At 40.6% G+C, this 20,796-nt stretch overlaps 1 protein-coding gene across 2 annotated transcripts in view; it reads left to right on the top strand.

Annotated features, from left to right (window-relative positions):
- Positions 1-17,703, top strand: part of Klhl6 (kelch like family member 6) — a 36,507-nt gene extending 18,804 nt beyond the window's left edge. Inside the window, exons 3-7 of one of the 2 annotated variants that reach the window (XM_028770518.1) lie at positions 5,683-6,132; positions 9,033-9,270; positions 14,019-14,221; positions 15,397-15,613; positions 16,870-17,703. In XM_028770518.1, the coding sequence (XP_028626351.1) occupies positions 5,683-6,132; positions 9,033-9,270; positions 14,019-14,221; positions 15,397-15,613; positions 16,870-17,171 (1,410 nt within the window). In that variant the 3' untranslated portion in view covers positions 17,172-17,703. The remainder of the gene's footprint in view (positions 1-5,682; positions 6,133-9,032; positions 9,271-14,018; positions 14,222-15,396; positions 15,614-16,869) is intronic. The other variant, XM_028770519.1, reaches the window with a different exon arrangement.
- Positions 17,704-20,796: the final 3,093 nt, after the last annotated feature.

Raw genomic sequence — 20,796 nt, 5'->3', positions numbered from 1 at the left:
AGACAGGGTTTCTCTGTATAGCCCCGGCTGTCCTGGAACTCACTCTTTCCTTTACTTTTAAGAATTATGTGATCATATCTGTCTCCTATTTCAACTTCCTTCATGTTCTCACATCACAGCCTTCTCAACGTTATATTCCCTCCCCTTCTGTTTTTATACCCATTAAGTCCAGTCAATGCTGCACTATATGTGAGGATATGGGGCCATCTGAGGAAGCATGCAAATCCTACTTCCCTACCAGTGGCCACATCTTTAAAAGCTAATGATTCGTTCTCTTTCAGCAGCTACTAAGTGTTAATAGCTCCACAGGGAAGGGTTGGGTTTGGAGAACATTCACCCTCTCTAGTCCATAATTGGCCTACCATGATCTTATGTAGAGCTTGTTCAGATATCAACAATTGCTAGGAATTTTAAGTGCAACTGCCATGTCATGTTCAGAAGATGGCATTTTATGTTATTCCTCTCTATTCATCCACTCCTTCTTTCTGCCTCTTCTTCCACCTGCTTCCTGAGCCTTAGTGGTGGTGTGGTTAATGTAGACATCCCATTTAGGGCTGAGAACCCAGCCACCCATTCTCAGCACTCTGCCCAATTATGCATCTCTCCATTAACTGATTCCCACTGCAAAAAGCAGCGTGTCTGACTAAAGTTCAGAGAGGCCCAAGTCTGTGAGTATAAGGATAAATATTTAGAAGGAAAGTAGACATCGTGAACATTTAAATAAAAATAGCATGGACCCTGGGGTCCATGAGTTCCTCACTCATCCACTTTGGACCCAGGAATGAATTCCCTCCTGTGGAACAGACCTCAAGCCTAAACAGGAAATTGTTTTCTCATAAAGTCAATCCACTAGGCACCATTAAGCATATCATGTCTGGGAAGTTGATATAGCAGCATGTAGGGTCAAGTGCTAAGATAAGACCACTGATGTCTTTTCTCCTCCAGCAGCCTGCACAGGAGGATTCCAGTCTGTTTGTGGTTGACTTCTATATGTCCCACAACTAAAGCATGTGGTTTCTCCAGCACTATGGTCTTACAATGTAGTTATGGGGGGGAACCAAGGGGATTAGGAATGGCTAATGCTGTTTTGTAGACCTGTGGTGACTAACTGAGCTATAACTCCAGGGAGGTGTCCCATGCCTTGTACTTTCATAATTCTTTTAAAATTGTATTCCATGTCTTCAGAACTATATTCTTCCATGTCTGTTATTCATAGATTTATCTTTTCAGAGTGTCACCTACATCCCACTGGTACTTTATTGTTTTATTCTGCCCTGCTTGATTGTTCTACTTCTTCCATGTTGTCTTCAAGCTAAGATGTTCTAGCCTCTGTAGAGCTATTCTATTGATACAATTTCTATACAGCTTTTTCATTTTCAGCAATCCAGATTCATGTTTCTTCATTATTTTTCTCTTTTTGGAATTCCTTTTGTATGTATGTATGTATATATATATATATATATATATATATATATTTATAATATATTATATATATATATTTTGCATCAATGTCCTTATTTTATTCAGGTGTCTATGTTCTAACTCAAGTGCTTCTTTTCTTCTTTGAACATACTTCTTTGAATTTTGAGTTCATTTGAGTTCAGTGTCTGAACTCTCAATTTGATGAGTCACCATCATTAGATGTCATCTCTGTGGAATTAGTAGTTTTTGACAGAGTTATGTTATCTTGGCTTTTCATATGTTACTTCATTTGGTCTGACTGTATCTGGTATTATTTCTTTGCTTGTTTTTTTTTAAATCAAATATTAGTTGAAGTATTTGCAGTGTTCACATGAGACTTAGGTGTGGTAGAGTTGAATGCCTGGTGTTAAGTATATATTTCTCTCTGAGTAGTTTATTAATTATGAGAGCAACGATTTGTGTTGGCATTTTGATGTTTGACATTACCACTATACAAATGTTGTACAACACACACACACACATACACACACCCCCCGAAAGGCTTTTAAAATGAGTAAAGAATCTGAATAGATATTCCTCAAATGAAGACCTACAAATGGGCTCTCTAAGGCAGGCAGTTCTTTTGGGAACACATAAGTCTTTGATGGTATTTTAAGAGTTCCTGTGCAGCCATGTCTCTTTGGTGCTATTTCAGGAGTTCCTGTCAAAGAGTCAGGTGCTTACTGTAACCTTTTATTCACTTATCCCTCTAAACAGGAAATTGGCTACCTGTTCCCACTATGTATCACCTCTCAGTTCTAAAAACCAAGTTCATGGGGCTGTATGCTGAACACTTATCCAAAGGCAAATATATGAAAAACATTTTCTTGTTCTCATGTCTGTCTTGCATGCCAGCAAATTCCTAGCTGCTAGTTAGATCACTCAGAATTGCTTATTGACACTTATTTTAGGAGAACTTAGGCAATCAGGGAAACCTACCTTTCCTGGTGGTCATAAGGTCTTTAGAAATGCTTCTGGCTTTTTGTTTGCCTAACAGTGCAAGCCTGCAGCTGTAATTAGCAGCTGTCATTGCAAGCAGGATTATCTTCCCATCTACTATGTGACTTCAGGCAACTTGGTTTACTCTGAAGTCTCTATTTCCTCTTTTCTAACAAATGTAATCTGAATATTTTCTTTTTGCTAATTAAATAAAATGGATTTGTTGAAAAATATTTTGTTACATGCAATGACAGATGACAAAGTGCACAGGTGTTAGTACGATCCAGGTGTCTGATAGATCTTTCATTCCTCTGTCTTTTCTAACTTCTTCTGTTGTCAGAATTTGGAGAAGGTATTGGCTAGAAACAAAAAACCCAAATTGTAACATAGAACCTGAGTTGCTAGACTTGACTGAGGAGAGCACAGAGTAAAGCTGCTACAGATGGGCTGAGGAGGGGATGAGAGTGGTTCACTGGAGAAGCCACCAGGGAGAAGTGGCTTTTAAGAAAGAGTTTCCAAGAGAGGTGGGGTTTCTCTACTTTCCCTATTCCCCTTTTTCTCTATACACTGTCATTTAACCAGAACTGAAATGTCCATGATAAAGTAGATAACTTCATTATATTGCCACAACAATAAGTAGTTCATAGAGTTTCCCAGAGCTGGGCATAGTGGCACAAGCCCATTAATCCAGTATTTGGAAGCCTGAGGCAGGAGGACTAAGAGTTTGAGGCCACTTTGGGCTGTTAAAATTAAAAACACAAAACAAAACACAAACAAAACAAGTGAGCAAACAAACAAAAAACCCCCAAACTTAAACCAAACCAAACAACAACTATAAAACATTTTCTATATAATCAGTTGGAAGATATGGTCTGATAGGGAAAAACCATGTTTCCTAATTGAGGGAAACCCTAAAAGTGGGGGATGTGTGCCATACACTCTAGTATAAAGATTGAACGTCACAACCCAGTCTATCAGTTCAAAACAAGTCCTAAGACCACGCCTGCCCCCACTGTCCCTTTATCCCAGCAGCTCCTCTAACTCCTCACCAGAACCTGTACTTTGCATACCACACTCCACTTCAGATCTGTCTCCCTTATAGATTAGCACGTGCCTTAAGATTGGCTTTCTCTCCTGTCGTACACTATGATCTCCTTTTTCTTTCCCCTTAAATGGTCAACTCAACTCAAGCACAGGAGAGTGTGACCTTGTGAAGTCCAATGGACGAGGTGAAGTCAAGGAGACTGGACTTGTTCAGAGCAAAGCTCCAGAGAACAAGAGAGAGTGAACTGAAATGCTTATGAAACGTTATTTGTGAAATGAACATTTATCATAAAGGCTACAACAGTGCTTTGGAATTTGTAAAATGCCATCCAAACATTAGGCTCATATTCTCTTGAGGAAGATGATAGCATTAAAGCGGGGTATGGGAGCTGATCGATGCTTTTTAATTCATTAGGTGAAGGGTAAATAAACATAGACATTAACAAAGAGAGAAAAAATGTCCTTATAGCTTTTTAAGTGAGTGTGATGCCTTAAATTATATTTCATTTTGGGACCAGTTTCTGTGGAGATCTATTGTCCTTTGGTGGCAGAGTTTGCATCATGGCTAAGTATGAAGTGCAACTGCATGAACTACCTCTGAAGCTTTCAGAGGGGTTGTGTGTCCCTGCTATGGCTGTTTCGTCTTCTATTTTGGGCCAGTAGACATCAGTTAGGGCTTTCCATCTCCCCTGGGTCCTGGAATGAAGAGTCCTTTGAAAGTTAATGGGAGATGGACAGTAATGATTAGTTCTTGAGGATTGGGTTCTGTGGTTTATTTCAGTTTATTTTGCCACAAGATATATGATAGAAAGAGTTTAATTTATAACCTTTTTGTTCTTTTCTATGCTTATGTAACTATGTAATCGTTTTTCTTTGCTCACAGTAAGCTACTTTTTTAAAAGGCAAGAGTCTTTTTAAAAGTGTTATGAGGAGGAGGGGCAAGGAAAGAGGGGGGAAGGGAGGGAGGAGAGAAGGGAGAGTGTGAGGGAGCTACTTGTGCATGTCTTTGTGTGGGGTGCAGGTGCATGCCTGCCGTAACCTGAGTGTGGACTCAGAGAACAGCCTCTGAGTTTGGGGCCTTACCTTCTACCTTGTTTGAGGTAAGGTGTATTCACTGATACATAAACCAGGCTGACAGGCCCATGTGACACAATCCATCCTCCTGTCTCAGTCTCCCATAGGGAGTACTGGAATAGCTGATGCTTATATCACTAACCTTAGCTTTTTATGTGGGTTCTGGGGATCATAACTTGGGTTATCAGGTTTGATTAACAAGCACTTCTGTTTAGCCATCTCCGTAGCTCAAAAGATAAAGATTCTTATTTAAAATAACCATAAGACCATTATTGCCCTTAAAAATAATCATAATTTTTATGTCCTCAAATATTAGTGCTTGTAGACATTTCTCTGACTTGATTTGTTGCTGAGATCAGTGATCCGAATATGGTTCATACATTGAAGTAAGTTGATATCACCTCCTCAGTCTCCCATCCTTAACACATGTTTATTCTCTGATAATTTATACATGGATATAATGTCTCTTGATCTTGTTTATACCTCACTTCTTCTCTAATGCCTTTAAGACTCACCTTGACCCCCTCATCCCTCCTCCCAACTTCACGATCCCTTTTAAAAAATAACCCACTAAATCATCTTGTGCTGCCCATAGTCTTGCAGATGTAGGCAGAGCTCGGGTTCTTTCATTCTTTTTCTCCTTTTCTCCCTTCTACTCCACTTGTGGCATATTCACCAAAGAAATTAAATCAGTTGTTCCATGGAGTGTCTCACTGTATAGATATAGCTGGATATATATTTATGGTATCATTTAACATGTATTTACTTCTATATCATTTCTGTAAATTAATGATTAAATATAGAGCCTTGAATATATTAAATATATCTTGATGGCAGAACAAGCTAAATATTTAGCACGTGTGATGATGCATGTCTACCCTCAGCACTACAAAATTAAATTAAATTAAATATCTAGAGGTTTGATCAGATTTGATGAAGAGATTTGAAAATCTTTACATTTTCACATAACTTAAGGTAATCTTATAATATATTTTAAAATTATTTATAGAGTTGTTGGCTATGTGGATGTATTATTTTTAGATTCTTCCTTTATTGTTGGACATTGAGGGTGTGTCTAAGTTTGGCTGGCCCAACACACAACTCACTGATAAATGTTCTTGAGGGATTATCGCTTTCTGGTCTGACTTTCCTCCCTTCTGTTAGTTTCTACAGCTGGTGGACGCCTGTGCCAGCTTTCTCACAGAAGCACTGAACCCAGAAAATTGTATTGGAATACTGAGGCTTGCAGACACACACTCCTTGGACAATTTAAAGATGCAAGTCCAAAGTTACATCATTCAAAATTTTGTTCAGATTCTGAATTCTGAGGAGTTCCTTGAACTTCCCGTGGACACCTTGTACCACATCTTGAGAAGTGACGACCTGTGTGTGACTGAGGAGGCTCAAGTGTTTGAGACTGTGATGAGCTGGGTCCGGCACAAACAATCAGAACGACTCTGCCTACTCCCTTGTGTCCTTGAGAATGTGCGTTTACCGCTTCTGGACCCGTGGTACTTTGTGGAGATGGTCGAAGCAGACCCTCTCATTAGACAGTGCCCTGAAGTCTTCCCACTGCTTCAGGAAGCCAGGATGTACCACCTTTCTGGCAATGAGGTGAGTTGGACTTGAGAGATACTGCATTTTGTTGGGAATGTAAGGCATTAGCCAGGGACTCTCAGAGACACAAGTGAACCTTGTCCACAAGTCCATCATTCCCGAATCTTGGGATTCCTGATCTGTATAATGGGTATGGTATCACATTTTCACACGTTGTTGGGAGGCTTAAGTGAGACATGGAAGCCCATGGGCCTGTGTCTGTCACATCCATCCTCTGCCCAGTTGTGTGTGGTCTAGTCAAATCACCATTCTGAAGGGATTCTACTTTCTTCTCTTTCTCTTCTCTTGTGAGAATTTGTATCTGTTGTTCTATTCTGACATTGCCTGGACTCAGAGTCTCATCATTTCTTTCCAGAATTTCTGGAAATTCCTTAGATCTCATTACTGTGCTGCATCCAACTCATTCCCACCCCTGGTATGGTAGAAGACACAGATGTGAGCTTCACCCCTGGCCTGACCTTTTCACTGGCTCTCTATCACTTTCAGGAAGATACCCACTCTTTCTACTAAAGTTCCCTAAACTCCACTTCGATGAAATATCTCCTGCCCAGGTCCTGCCATCATTTACCACCCACTTTTATAGTGTGTGTTTGTGTTTTATATTTTTAATTAAAACCAAATTTAATTAACATGTATTTTTAAATTAGAATATAATTATATCATTTTCCGTCTTCCCTTTTCTCCTTCCACCTCTTCTCTTATGACCAAATTCATGGCTTCTGTTTATTTAATTGCTGATATATACCTTCTGCTGTGGTTTTGACGTACTGCATCCGGTTCCTAAACAAGGCAGATGCTATCTAAATGTCTTCTTTTTTCTTCCTCTACTTAACTTCTGCTTCTACTCCAAAATTCAAGCCAAGGTCACCTTCGTCAAAGAACCCTTAGTTTTTTTATGGCTATTAGTTCAATCTTTGGTCATGAAACCAGATACCACCTGGCACCCATTGAATTCATCTTGTAAATAGTCTAACCTTGCAACTTGCTATAGTAGGAACTAGGTTTTACTGGACTTTTCATCTCTAGAGCTTAGAAATCCCCTGAGTGTTGTAAATTTTCAATATTTATGATTAAATGGGTGCCAAGAAAGCATTTATTCCTATATATTCTCTTTTGCAGTTTCTGAAGATGTCTTTTATTTAGCATCTTATAAAGACAAGACGGGGTCTAGTGAAGGGGCAAGCTAATGAGAAAGCTATATTATAAGGAGAATTTGCTGTTGATTTACACACATGATACCTCCTGTGTACCTATCACTGTGCAAAAGTTCTAAGATTAGCCCGAAAACCTTATGTGCAGGCTATGGTAGAAACCTCAACCAAAAGTTTGGAATCGTGTCTGTGTGGAACTCCTCTGGAGGATGTCCCTTATTGGTGTGGATCTCTCTAGTTCTTAGTTGTTCTTAGACCTGCCACCTGCCTATTCTTCAAAGGTATCCTGAGTGGTATTATAGCATCTTCCCAAGCCTCAGATGTTCTTTGAGAGAGGAGGTTTTCACTTCAGATTGCATCATGTTAATAGACACTATGCTGCTGGGGTTGTCTGCTTCTTCTCAAATGGAGTTGCAGAGGATTTCTCCATCCATATAAGTAGCTGGATTTATTAGCATAAAACTGATCATAAATTCCCCCTCATCATCTATACTGTAATATTTTGGTTTAGAGAGACTGCTTCTGGACAGTATGGAGGGAACTATATGGGCTCTGAGTCCTGGGAGGAAGACATTACTTGAGGCCATTTTGGAGACTGGGTACCGCAGTGATTTACATTATAAAAAGTAGTCCACACAAAGGCCTTGATTATCTGTCTTGGTTATCCATCCATCCATCCATCCATCCATCCATCCATCCATCCATCCACTCAATCATCCAACCATTGACTCATAGAAGACCATGAGATCTATGTATTTACTGTTCCTGGTGCTGAGGATCCATTAGTGAAAAGGGACTGTCCTTAGAGTAAATTACAAAGCTGTCCTTGAAGCATTGCCTACAGTATCAAATTCCTCACTGAACAATTTATACGTTCATTATGTTGTAGGCTGTGCCTTGGCTATGGGGAGGGAAGGTTTGGGGACAGAAACTAGGCTGATGTTGGAAGGATGGTACAGAGAAGCACAGTTTGTCTTTGGTTCCAACTCATTGCATAATACCTTCAAGTGTCTCCAAATTCTTTATCCCTCTGGTTCCATCCCTACTCTATGAATTTTCTACTGTTTATGCTCTCAAGCTGTGAAACAAAGGTTCTCTTTCTTATCTGTGTTTCACACATGAACACACACACACACACAAACACATGCACACACACACACACACACACATCTTTAAGGCCATATTATGGCTATCTGTTGACATGATGCTTTATTTCTCTTAAGGAAGCTCTTCTTTGGGCCTGAAGGCCTCCTGTCCCCTGCAGGTTTCCCTCTCCTAATAAAGCTTTTTGGAAGGGTGATGTGTGTCAGTTCCTTCTCATGGATTTGCCACCCTCTTCTTTCTTTTTTACATTATAATAATAGGTATTGAATAAATGTTAACTTTGACTTTCATTCAAAGAGTTCAGGTTCCAATGAGGTAGTAGAGAAGAGGCAGGAAATGCATTTAATAGTAAACAGACTCTTGTCTTACAAATGACAGGTAACATTTACTCAGTACCTATTACACAGTAGGCCTTGGGTCAACACATTCTATGTATTATACATTTAATACAACAGACATACTGGGTAGTTAAGATCAAATAGCCATTGTACAAATGACAAAATCATGGTCAAGGTGGTGAAATCATGTGGTCAACAATGGCAGAGGTGGAAATTGTGACCTGCTTTTTGTGGTTCCATGGCATGAGTTCTGCACTGTCTTGTTGTGCTTCCTCTGCCTACACATCCTCTCCTTGATTTTTAGATTATTTCAGAGCGCACCAAACCCAGGATGCATGAGTTCCAGTCTGAGGTGTTCATGATCATTGGTGGCTGTACAAAGGATGAACGATTTGTGGCAGAGGTAACCTGCCTGGACCCCCTAAGGCGCAGTCGCCTGGAGGTGGCCAAGCTTCCACTGACAGAGCATGAGCTGGAGAGTGAGAATAAGAAGTGGGTGGAGTTTGCATGCGTGACTTTAAAAAATGAGGTCTACATATCAGGTAAGCAGGAGACTGATCCTAAAGCAGTTCCCCAGTAGCAAACATCCTTCCTTTTCCTAAGTGGAAAATCAACCAACCACCCTGTAAGAATGTCTGAGTTCACAGAGGTCTAGCTCTGTCTGGGTCAGGATATGGAACCAGGTGCTCAGGTGGTCTTATTCTGGAGAAAACATTATCACTTAATAAATATTAAAATATGAGCAACACTGTCCTAAGATATATGAGGACAGACAGCTCTAACACTCATGCAGGAGCAAAAGCAAAAGTAATGCTGGGGCTTGTTCCGTCTTCTGCAGGCTTAGGGCACTGATCTAGATGTAGTACTAGAGGAGAGAAATTTCTTATCCTTCCACAAACCTGACCTTCCCAAATTTCTTAGATGTTCTATAATACACTTCTCCTGAAGTACTGAGGAATATAATACTTTTTTATTACTAAGTTGTTGCTTAATCATTAACAATTATTTGTGCTTGTCTTCTCTCTAGACTTAAAGTTCCATGATAGTTAACACTAGCTTTATCACAACTACCAATGCAAATACTTAATAAATATTTTTAAATGACACAGTCTCCGCCATCTTTACTGTGTAGTAGGTAAATCTGCACTTTAACAACACACAATCACAGCAAGGAGGGTACATTATGAAGAAAATAGAGCTCAGGTGTTCTAGAATGTAATGAAGGTTATATCCTGGTATTGGACAGGGTCACAATCCAGAGGCTAGGCCCAAGCCTTAGTCTCATTTAGATCAAAAAGAGAATGTAAAGACTCCCTTCTCCTATGTATTTAGTGTTCTCTAGAGGTTAATATCAGCTATTCTTTAGGTCTGTTTATAATATTGATTAGGCTATATGTTTCATTCTATTATTCAAATGTTGTAGGATTTGAACAATACAGAGAATAGGAAATAAAATATAGAGGCCTTTCTGTTCCCCTTGTTTTAATTTTTTATAAAGCATTTTTATATTCTGTTAGAATAAGTAATGTTATTTCTGACAAGTCCTAAAATCCCACTTAATGAATGAACACAAGAGCATGTGGGAGTGGTGGTGTCAGGAGTTCATTACTCAACTTAGGCATTCAGGGGCTCAGGTTCCTTCTGTCTTGTGATTCTGCCATCTCCCACATACCGCCTGAATGAGAAGACACATCTATAAAGTCTTAGCCTGGAAAAGCCACAAGAATTCACTGGGAAGAGCCAGCATTGTGCCCTTCTTTCCCAGAATAGATGTGGGATATAGTGTCTAGGAAGGTGATTAGAATTAATCTTGGCTCTTACACTGCACCTGTAGTTGCTGTTTGTAATCTCCTTAAAAAAATACTGTAGCAGACATTTGCATACACTATAGTTTATGAATCTATAGAAAGACTCCTGGAAGTGGTCTTAAGGTAAGTGAATTGAGAGTTTACCAATTGCTAAATAATCCTTCACAAAGATTACACATTTTGTAGCGTCCCCAATGCCCATTTTCTACATTCTTACTAATAGTTATTATCACCAATTATTTCTGATGTAATAGACTCAAATATTTTCATTTATGCTTTGTATTTTTAGTGATGTTGAGTATATTTTCATGTAATTATTGGCTAATTGTTTTTATTTTAAAATATGTCTGTTTATAGTCTTTGGTTGTTTCTATACTGTTTTGTGTTTGTCTTTTTCTTACTAATTTTTTGAATCACTTGTTAAATATATTTTGCTCTGTGGTATAAACACTTTTCCTCTAGATTGTGGTCGTATTTTCACTTTGATTTATATTTATACAACTGCTTTTTTTTCCCTATGTGATTCTGATTTCATATCACATTCTCCAAATCACTGCATTAGTCTCTTATATTCTTGAATTAACGACTTCTTCAAGTCACATTTGGAAGTCATTTTAAGTTTAAAATATTGATCTAACTTGTCTCCAAATGAACAATTGCTAAATAACATTTATTTAGTATTTTCTATATATTTGAGTTATTTTCTGTATTCATTTTAAATTGAGCAGTTTAACCAATCTTATGCTCACACTACCTTTATTTTATTATGCTGTCAGTATATTTTCATTTTTGGTAAAGGTAGCTTCTTTCATCATTCTTCTTTTTCCAAAGTTCTCTGGTAGCTGAAAGCTTGCCTGGCATGTGCTCCATCACTCATAGCATACAAAGCTTTCCCCAGTGAATGGTAACATTACCTTGTAACTTCCCTAAGTGCTCATAAAAGAATGGAATACACAAATCTCTGAGTGAGGTTGGACATCTATAGTTGCAGCGTTTCTCATCTGTGCAAGCAATATACTTTACAAACTTACCAGATGCTAAGTCCCTAAATAAAACATAACAATTTTCTTCTTTTAATAAATATCTCATTGAAAGTTTTCATAGTGTTTTGTAATCTTCAGTACTACCCAAAATGGGATCAGTATTACAATGTTTTGAATAGAGGCCTTTGAAAGGTACAAAGCAAAGGCAGATGCTCAGGGCATGTTAGCACAACACTAAGAAAGGAAGTGTAGTTCTTTGCAATCTTAGGACTAAACTTAGAGGCACAGTCTGTGTACCAGGGAGCCAGGGTTGCCTACATTTATACTCAAAAAACCAATTAAAACAGCCAAATTAATAGCAAAAAGCAAAAAGGAGATTTGTTCAATGTAGCCATATTGGAAAGAAGAACATTGTGTGACCTTGTTCAAGTTCATCTCTGGGAACCCAAATTGAAATTACAGGTTTTTGATTTGTTTTGTTGGGACAGAGTCTCACTATGTAGATCTACCTGCCTTAGAACTCTCTGTATAGACCAGGTTGGTCTCAAGTCCATAGAGATTCCATGCTTCTGCCTCCAGAGTGCTGGGGTTAAAGACATAACATCACCATACCTGGTGAGATTAAAATGTGAGTAGAGGGTAAAGGATGTAGACTTCCAAGCAGGCCTGGTCAAGGTGTGGTGCTGCCCATCACAAACCTGTTCTTGCCTGGGCTTTTATCTTACCTGACATGGTGGTCTAAGAACTTGTTAGAACTCTGTGAAATCTCTTTCTGGTAGACAAGCTCTTGATCTGGCTGGTTAAGCACTCAGCCTTTTTTTTCTCCTAAGATGAGATTCCTGGAGAAATTCTCATTTCTTGGGGTCCATGGTTTCCTTACCTTCAGTAAGGTAGACTGGGGGACACACATCTCTTCAGATTATCTCCATCCTGGAATGCTGGTTACATCATTATAACAGGAGTGGGTGGGAGTCTTGGAGGACTATTGGAAGCACCTATAAAAATTCACAAGCATGTGTCTAGATATCATAATTTTGTGTTCTAAGAGAGTTGTAAAGAAAATATTGGCATTTCACTTTCAAATGATTAATTGTCAGAATTTCATATTTTGGTAATAAAAATTAATTTAAAAATAGGACAAATCATGCCAGGCAGTGGTGACTCACACCTTTAATCCTAGCACTTGGGAGGCAGAGGCAGGCAGATTTCTGAGTTTGAGGCCAGCCTGGTCTACAGAGTGAGTTCCAGGACAGCCAGGGCTGCACAGAGAAACCCTGTCTTGAAACCTCCCCCCAACCCCCGCAAAAAAATGACAAGTCATACTTCTGCCTCAGGGGTACAGGAATAGGTTCTGTTTGCTTTGCCAGCTAAAGAAATAAAAGAAAATAGGTGCAGCTGGAAATTATAGGAAACCCCAGAAGAGCCACCAGGAGGTCAGTGTTCTCTATTTGGGATCCTTAGCCTTATTGACAAAAAATTTTAAGAACAGACTCAAATGAAAGCTAAGGACAGTTTATTAGAGTTTACAAGAATCCTCAGGAAAGTAGTAACTCTCACTGTTTCCTGGAACAAAGGAGAGAAAAACAAAAGCCATGCTGCTTTAGATAAGGCTGGAGTACAGCAGCTGAGCACAAACAGCTTCCAGGCTGGTGGGGGAGCGTTAGAAACAGTAGAGTCTCACAGTGTTAGTTAGGGAGTTTAAAGCTTTAGCCAGCATCTGAAAGAAAAAGAAAGAAGAACAAGAAGTTGTTGGGCCTCAGGAAGACAGGCAGATGCATCCCCTTCTAATGGTGACTTGGCTTAAAGGGCTGCCTGACTCTAGAAAGGCACTGGGGTGGGAATTCTGGAAAGGAAAAAGTACATTGTCTTAAGGTAGAACTGCCTTCCTAGGAGTATCCCCTGGCTAGATTCCTGAGCTGCTCCACTGGATTAACCCTTGAGAAGAGGCAAAGGCTTGTCTCTATCTAGAGGTGGATTCCATTCTTTATCCAATGCACTCTTTTATATAGATTGAAGATATAAACTCAAATAAGTTTTAAAATCTCTTGACAATTTCTTCTAAAATGTCCCTCCTTTGTATTTTATTTATTTTTTTTAATAAATAAGTACACTTAGAACATAAGCTACCTTCTAACTTCATGGCTGTCAAGTCCCTACCACCCTGCCCAGCCTTTTGGGGGCACAAACCTTAGATTATTTGGCTCCCACCCACTAAAAGGCCTACCTCACTGAAGCCTCCCCTGGATCCTCTCAGTTTGCTCTCCATCCTGAGCTGTGTGGGTATTACTCTTCATCCCCGTCATTGTGGCACAGTTCCTACTCACCCCAGCTGCCCTGGTGTCGTATTCTTCTGAATTTTTGTCCTTCCTATCAGACCTTATCTTCCCTTAGCTGAGAGTTACCTGAAAATTTAGTACTTTTAGAGTTTGAGAAATGCTGGGGAAAACTGTATTTTGAGACATCTAATTGGCTATTTTAAATTCATTTTATCTCTTGTAGGTGGCAAAGAAACACAGCACGATGTTTGGAAATACAATTCCTCAATCAACAAATGGATTCAGATTGAATATTTAAACATAGGCCGCTGGAGGCATAAGATGGTCGTATTGGGTGGCAAAGTCTATGTACTTGGAGGTTTTGATGGCTTACAAAGGATCAACAATGTGGAGACTTATGACCCCTTCCACAACTGTTGGTCAGAGGTATGGGAGATTGTTTCTGTAAGTGATTTCAAAGCTTAAACAACAGCAGTATCAACAAAAGCACTGCCTGTGGTGGAGGTGGGCTTTTTGACCACTTTGCTCCCTCAGGTGCTTTTACCTTCTCTCTTCCTAGTAGCCATGGCATCAACATTGCTAATCCAGTAATAACACCCTTCCTGGTGGAAGGGCTCTGTATGGGCATTGTTCTGTGCTAGCCAGAGTTTCAGCTACAGAGGGAATACTGAGCCTATCCCTAAGATGGTTAGCTCTGTTGGTGGCATATCCTGGCCCAGAGTCTGTCTCCTCAGATGCCTTCTGTCCTGTTCCTCTTCATACTAAAAACCTCAGGATTCATTTCCTGTATCTTGTGCACCCAAAGTCGTTTGGTTACAGTTAGAAGTCAGCCATATTTATTTTCTCATTAATGATGAGCCATTTACAGGCCTTGGTGCGAGTCTCAGCAAAGCCACCACTGGTTTAAAACTGCCCCATGACAAGGAAAACAACCTTAGCTCTAGTGCTTCTGGATCATTCTCAAGTGCAGATTTTCTTTCTTACTATTAGACCATGCTCCAGCTTTAGAAGATTTGAAACGTGGTCACTGTGGGCCTGAGGAAAAGTTATCATCACATTACCAGGCGATCCAGCTGAGGCCTGTGAACCTGTGGGGGTTGGGCCTAAGCAAGATCTTCTCTCATCAAACCCATCACCTAGTCCTCAAAACTAAAGGGTTATGCAAATTGACAAGAGATTCTTGGAGGTCTCCTTTAGTGTCCTTGGGATCACAAATTTCAGAAACACAAATCTGCCTTAATTCCCAAATCTGCAGTGTTTCCCCAGATCGTGAGTATCTGTATATGTGCATAACTTGAAACCATTGTTGGCACCTCATATTCAGTCACCATTGAATGGATATGAATATGCTGGCTTCATGTGTATAGACATTTAGTCTTCCCTGGATTCCTCTTTCCATGGACTCCAGGATAAGCAAGCCAAAACAGTCAATACACAGCTTGCTCTGGGCTGCCTAGATCCTAAAGAGATGGTGGGCTTTGTTTCTTTCTGCATTTTTAGAAGGGCTTTGTCTTTTTACTCAAAGCATGCCCAAGTATGTGTTCTGTGAGCTTCTCCAGCAATCTGAGCAGCATACTGACTTCTTGCGCCCTCTGCCTCAGCAGGCTGCACCCCTCCTCGTCCATGTCAGTTCCTTTGCAGCCACCAGCCACAAGAAGAAGTTGTATGTCATTGGAGGAGGACCCAATGGAAAGCTGGCCACAGACAAGACTCAGTGTTATGATCCTTCAACCAATAAATGGGTTTTGAAGTCAGCCATGCCAGTAGAGGCTAAATGCATCAATGCAGTGAGTTTCCAGGATCACATCTATGTTGTTGGTGAGTCAGGATGACTTCTTACTTATCTGTAGCTCCCACCCACATGGTCACCTGGGAGACCAGATATTATCCTCTTGAAAGCATCTGAGTGATATGGATGGGGATAGAAAGGGGGAGAACATGGTTTTGGACTAGGCGTTGGTGGAATTTCCCTGGAAGTTCTGGAGATAGAAACAGCCACACAAAGCACAGATACTGTAGTTCAGAGGAGGAGGCCAGAAGTCACTGCAAGAGTCAAGTTGTATTTCAAAGGTAGCAAATACACAGAAACTGAAACATGCAGTGTAGCGAGTGTTCAGCAAATAGGAAGCATCTGTATGTGCTAGTTTGTGATCAGGGGAATGTTCCTTTCCTGCTTGGTTTTGGGGACCTGAAAAAAAATGTACTTAGTTGAGAGGAAGCCTGGCCAGCCAGACCACAGTTAACATGTAATTGTTAAAGACGGTAATTATCAGTCCTGATCATTCCTTATAAGATTACCAGGGAGCCTTTTTATAAAAATGCAACAAAAAAAAATGTCCTCCTTACATCAGAAAAGAGAGGAGGAGGAAGGGTGTCTGGGATTAGTACAACTGTAATTTTAAAAATTGCAGCTGATTTTAATGTTCAACTGCACCAGAGAACTACCGATTAAAGTGGTGCCAGAATACAATCAGTGACGAATCTGGGCTAATCAGACAAGGCACTGGGAGGAAGAACACTGAAATACATTAAGGGAAACACAGCTCTCCTTTGCTTCAGGGTGTTTGTTTGTTTGTTTGTTTGTTTGTTTTTTGTGATCAGGCTCCTGAAGGTTTCAAAGTTCCAGTATCAAGACAGGCTACCCAGGTTGGTGTCTTAGGTCATACTCAATCTATAAAGAGATGCCATTCCTAGCTAATGCCAGGTTGAGGACTTTTATGAACCTGGTGCATGGTCCTTTTGTTACTTTATAACCACTGTGATTCTAGTGCTTATGGTTACAGATGATCAGAAAGTAGACATGCTGAGGTACCTGGCATTTTCCCAGGGAACCAGTCTTAGGGAACATTTTGTAGCAGTGCTAAGTCATGTGTCTTTTAGACTCAGAATTTAAAGTAGATGAAGTTTCTTTAGGTTAGTAGCCTGGGGATCCATTCTGGACTTCTAGAAAGAAAGCTATCAGTCTACTGTTTCTTTGGTAAAATGATAGATTTAGCTTAATCAGAAGTATAATTCTTGTGATTAATGAGAAAAGACCCAGAAAGTTGCCCAGCATGAATGTTCTTTCTTCACAGGTGGTGCCATGAGAGCACTCTATGCTTATAGCCCTCTGGAAGACAGCTGGTGCCTGGTGACACAGCTCAGCCATGAGCGAGCCAGCTGTGGCATTGCACCCTGCAACAACAGGCTATATATCACTGGTGGACGGGACGAGAAGAATGAGGTCATTGCTACTGTGCTCTGTTGGGACCCCGAGGCTCAGAAGCTGACTGAGGAATGTGTGCTGCCACGAGGAGTGTCACATCACGGCAGTGTCACCATCAGGAAGTCATATACTCACATCCGGAGGGTTGTTCCTGGAGCAGTGTCTGTGTGACTACAAGGGAAACAAGGATACCCCTGGATTCTCTAAGCACTGATTCTGTACCCTAGCTTGCTCATGCCGTCCCTTATGAGCCATAGGCTTGGCTTGTGCTAAGGTTCATCATGGGGCACCTAGGAAGATAATGCTTTGGAATATGTGAGACCAGCCAGGAATGCTTGTGTGAACTACTTCAGGATGAAGGGTAATGTTTAACATTCCATGCATGCCTGCTTACCCTGGCCTGTGCCAGGCATTTATCCATTGTAGTTTACTTAACTATGGTGATGGCTTGCTGCCAGATAGTATCACGTCTGTCTCAGAGACAGGGAAAAGGAATTTCAGATAGGCCAATTTTCACTGGGTCTCTCAGGAAGCAAGAAGCTAAGCCAGAATAAACCCAAGTCTTTCCATGTCAGTCAGTGTGTCTCCCACTACACTGCTTAACTCAGGTAGGAAAACAGAAAGCCAACCCCAATCTTGGCTGATGTCTCATTCTGGCAAGTTTGCTAAAGATAAGGGAATAAAGGTATTTCTCTGTGCGGTCTCCCTTTTATTCTTTGTACATAAACCACAGGAAAACCCTGGGCTTGGAGCTTTTCAGGCCACTTTCTGTCAAGAGCATTTCCTATGATCTCCCACTGGACAGGCCCATATGTTTTGAAAGAGGTGAAGTTGTGTCCTGTTTTCCTCTACATCTTAACTGTTGTTTTTGATCATGCAATTTTGAATTAGAACTCTCACTGCCGTTTACTGCTGCAGGTGGCTCTGTGGATACAGCACCTGCTGTCTAAGAATGGAGACCAGTGTTAGGAGCCCTAGAGGCCACATAAAAGCTGAGCAGGCATGGTAGCTGCCTGCAGTCCCAGTACATGGGAAGCAGAGACAGGGGTTCCCCAGGGCAAGTTGGGCAAGTCAGAGTTGATGACTCCAGATCATCCCTGACTCAGTAAATGAAAATGGATAGTCGTAGCTGGAGAGTGTGGGTCTAGCAGTGTAAAAGTGGAGAATGAGTGAAGAATTCATTTGGCATTAGCTTTGGACATTCAGACTTGTGAACACATAAATACACCCAAGCCACATTCACATTAAAAAGAATAACATAAAATTAAAAGTTAAAATGAAAATGCTTTTGTAAGTATTACTTTTTCTCAGTGGTTTCATATCCTGGCCTCTCACTGGCCTCTGTTTTATTTTTACTTTTGTGATCTCCTGAGCCCTTCCAACCTTCAGACATATACTTACTATAGGATTTATCTCACCCTTATGATACATGCAGAAGAATCCACCCCAGTTCATACCTTAGACTCTACCATTTTCTACATACTGGATGGCTGCCATGGACTAGCAACTGCCTCCGTGAAAAGGGTATAACTACCTTTTACTAATGGTAGATACATTTTCAGGAGGGGGTTGAGGCTTTCTGAACTACTTACAAAAGGGTCTCTACTGTGTCTTATATCTTGGTCTCAAAATTTATTCTTTTTTTTTATACTTTTTTTTATTGGATATTTTATTTACATTTCATATGTTATCCCCTTACCCCATCCCCCACCCAGCCGGGAACCCCCCATCCCCTTACCCCTCCTCCTTCTTCTCCATGGATGTAACCCCCACCTACCCCCCCCTACTCCCACTTCCCCACCCTCAAAATTCCCACCCCCTGGGGCGTCCAGCCTTCATGAGGTCAAGGATCTCTTCTTCCACCTGTGCCCAGCAGGGCCCTCCACTCTTACATATTCAGCTGAAGCCCTGGATCCCTCCATAAGGGCTCCCAGGCTGGTGGTTAGGACCCTGGGAGCTGTGGTTGGTTGGTATTGTTGCTCTCCTCATGGTGCCACAAACCCTTTCAGCTCCTTCAGTCCTCACTCTAACTCCTCCATTGAGAACCTCATGATCAGTTCAATGGCTAGTTGTGAGCATCTGCCTCTGAATATGTCAGACTCTTGAAGGCCTCTGAGGAGACATCCATATCAGGCCCTTATCAGCATGCGCTTCCTGACTTCCACATCAGCATCTACCTTTGGTGACTGCACATGGGATGGATACTCAGGTGGAAAGGTCTTCAAATGGCCCCTCCTTCAGTTTCTGTCCCTCACTTTGTCTCCATATTTGCTCCCTTGAGTATTTTGTTGCTCCTTCTAAGAAGAACTGAATCACCCCCACTTGGTCTTCCTTTTTTATGAGCTTCATGTGGCCTGTGAGTTGCATCTTGGGCATTTCAAGGTTCTGGGCTAATATCCAATAATCAGTGAATGAATACCATGTGTGTTCTTTTGTGATTGGCTTACTTCACTCAGGATGATAATTTCTAGTTCCATCCATTTACCTAGGAACCTCTCGAATTCATTGTTTTTAATAGCTGAGTAATACTCCATTGTGTAAATATACCACATTTTTTGAATCCATTCCTCAGTTGAAGGACATCTGGGTTCTTTCCAGCTCCTGGCTATTATAAATAAGGCTGCTATGAACATAGTTGAGCATATGTCCTTGTTATATGTTCGAGGATCTTCTGGGTATATGCCTAGGAGTGGTATAGCTGGATCCTCAGGTAATGCTATGTCCAATTTTCTGAGGAACCACCACACTGATTTCCAAAGTGGTTGCACCATCTTGCAGTCCCACCAACAATGGAGGAGTGTTCCTCTTTCTCCACACCCTCGCCAGCATCTACTATCACCTGAGTTCTTAATCTTAGCCATTCTGACTGGTGTGAGATGGAATCTCAGAGTTGTTTTGATTTGCATTTCCCTGATGACTAAGGACACTGAACATTTCTTTAGGTGCTTCTCGGCCATTCTAGTTTCTTCCGTTGAAAATTCTTTGTTAAGCTCTATACCCCATTTTTTAATAGGGTAATTTGGTTGTCTAGAGTCTACTTTCTTGAGTTCTTTGTATATATTGGATATTAGCCCTCTATCAGATGTAGGATTGGTAAAGATCTTTTCCCAATTTGTTGGTTGTCGTTTTGTCCTATTGACAGTGTCCTTTGCCTTACAGAAACTTTGCAATTTTATGAAGTCCCATTTGTCAATTTTTGATCTTAGAGCATATGCCATTGGTGTTCTGTTCAGGAACTTTTCCCCTGTGCCCAAGTATTCGAGGCTCTTCCCCACCTTCTCTTCTATTAGTTTCAGTGTATCTGGTTTTATGTGGAGGTCCTTTATCCACTTAGACTTGAGCTTTGTACAAGGAGATAAGAATGGATCAATTTTCATTCTTTTACATGTTGTCCTCCAGTTGAACCAGCACCATTTGTTAAAAATGCTGTCCTTTTTCCACTGGACAGTTTTAGCTCCTTTGTCAAAGATCAAGTGACCATAGGAGTGTGGTTTCATTTCTGTGTCTTCAATTCTATTCCATTGATCTTCCTGCCTGTCTCTGTACCAATACCAGGTAGTTTTTATCACTATTGCTCTGTAGTACAGCTTGAGGTCAGGAATGGTGATTCCTCCAGAAGTTCTTTTGTTGTTGAGAATAGTTTTCGCTATCCTGGGTTTTTTGTTATTCCATATGAATTTGAGAATTTCCTTTTCTAACTCTGTGAAGAATTGAGTTGGGATTTTAATGGGGATTGCATTGAATCTGTAGATTGCTTTTGGCAAGATGGCCATTTTTATTATATTAATCCTGCCAA

Source organism: Grammomys surdaster, unplaced genomic scaffold, assembly GCF_004785775.1.
Source record: "Grammomys surdaster isolate TR1022 unplaced genomic scaffold, NIH_TR_1.0 202, whole genome shotgun sequence".
Taxonomy (NCBI): Eukaryota; Metazoa; Chordata; class Mammalia; order Rodentia; family Muridae; genus Grammomys; species Grammomys surdaster.
Note: the sequence above shows the minus strand (reverse complement) of the source record. Positions and strands in the feature narration are given on the sequence as shown.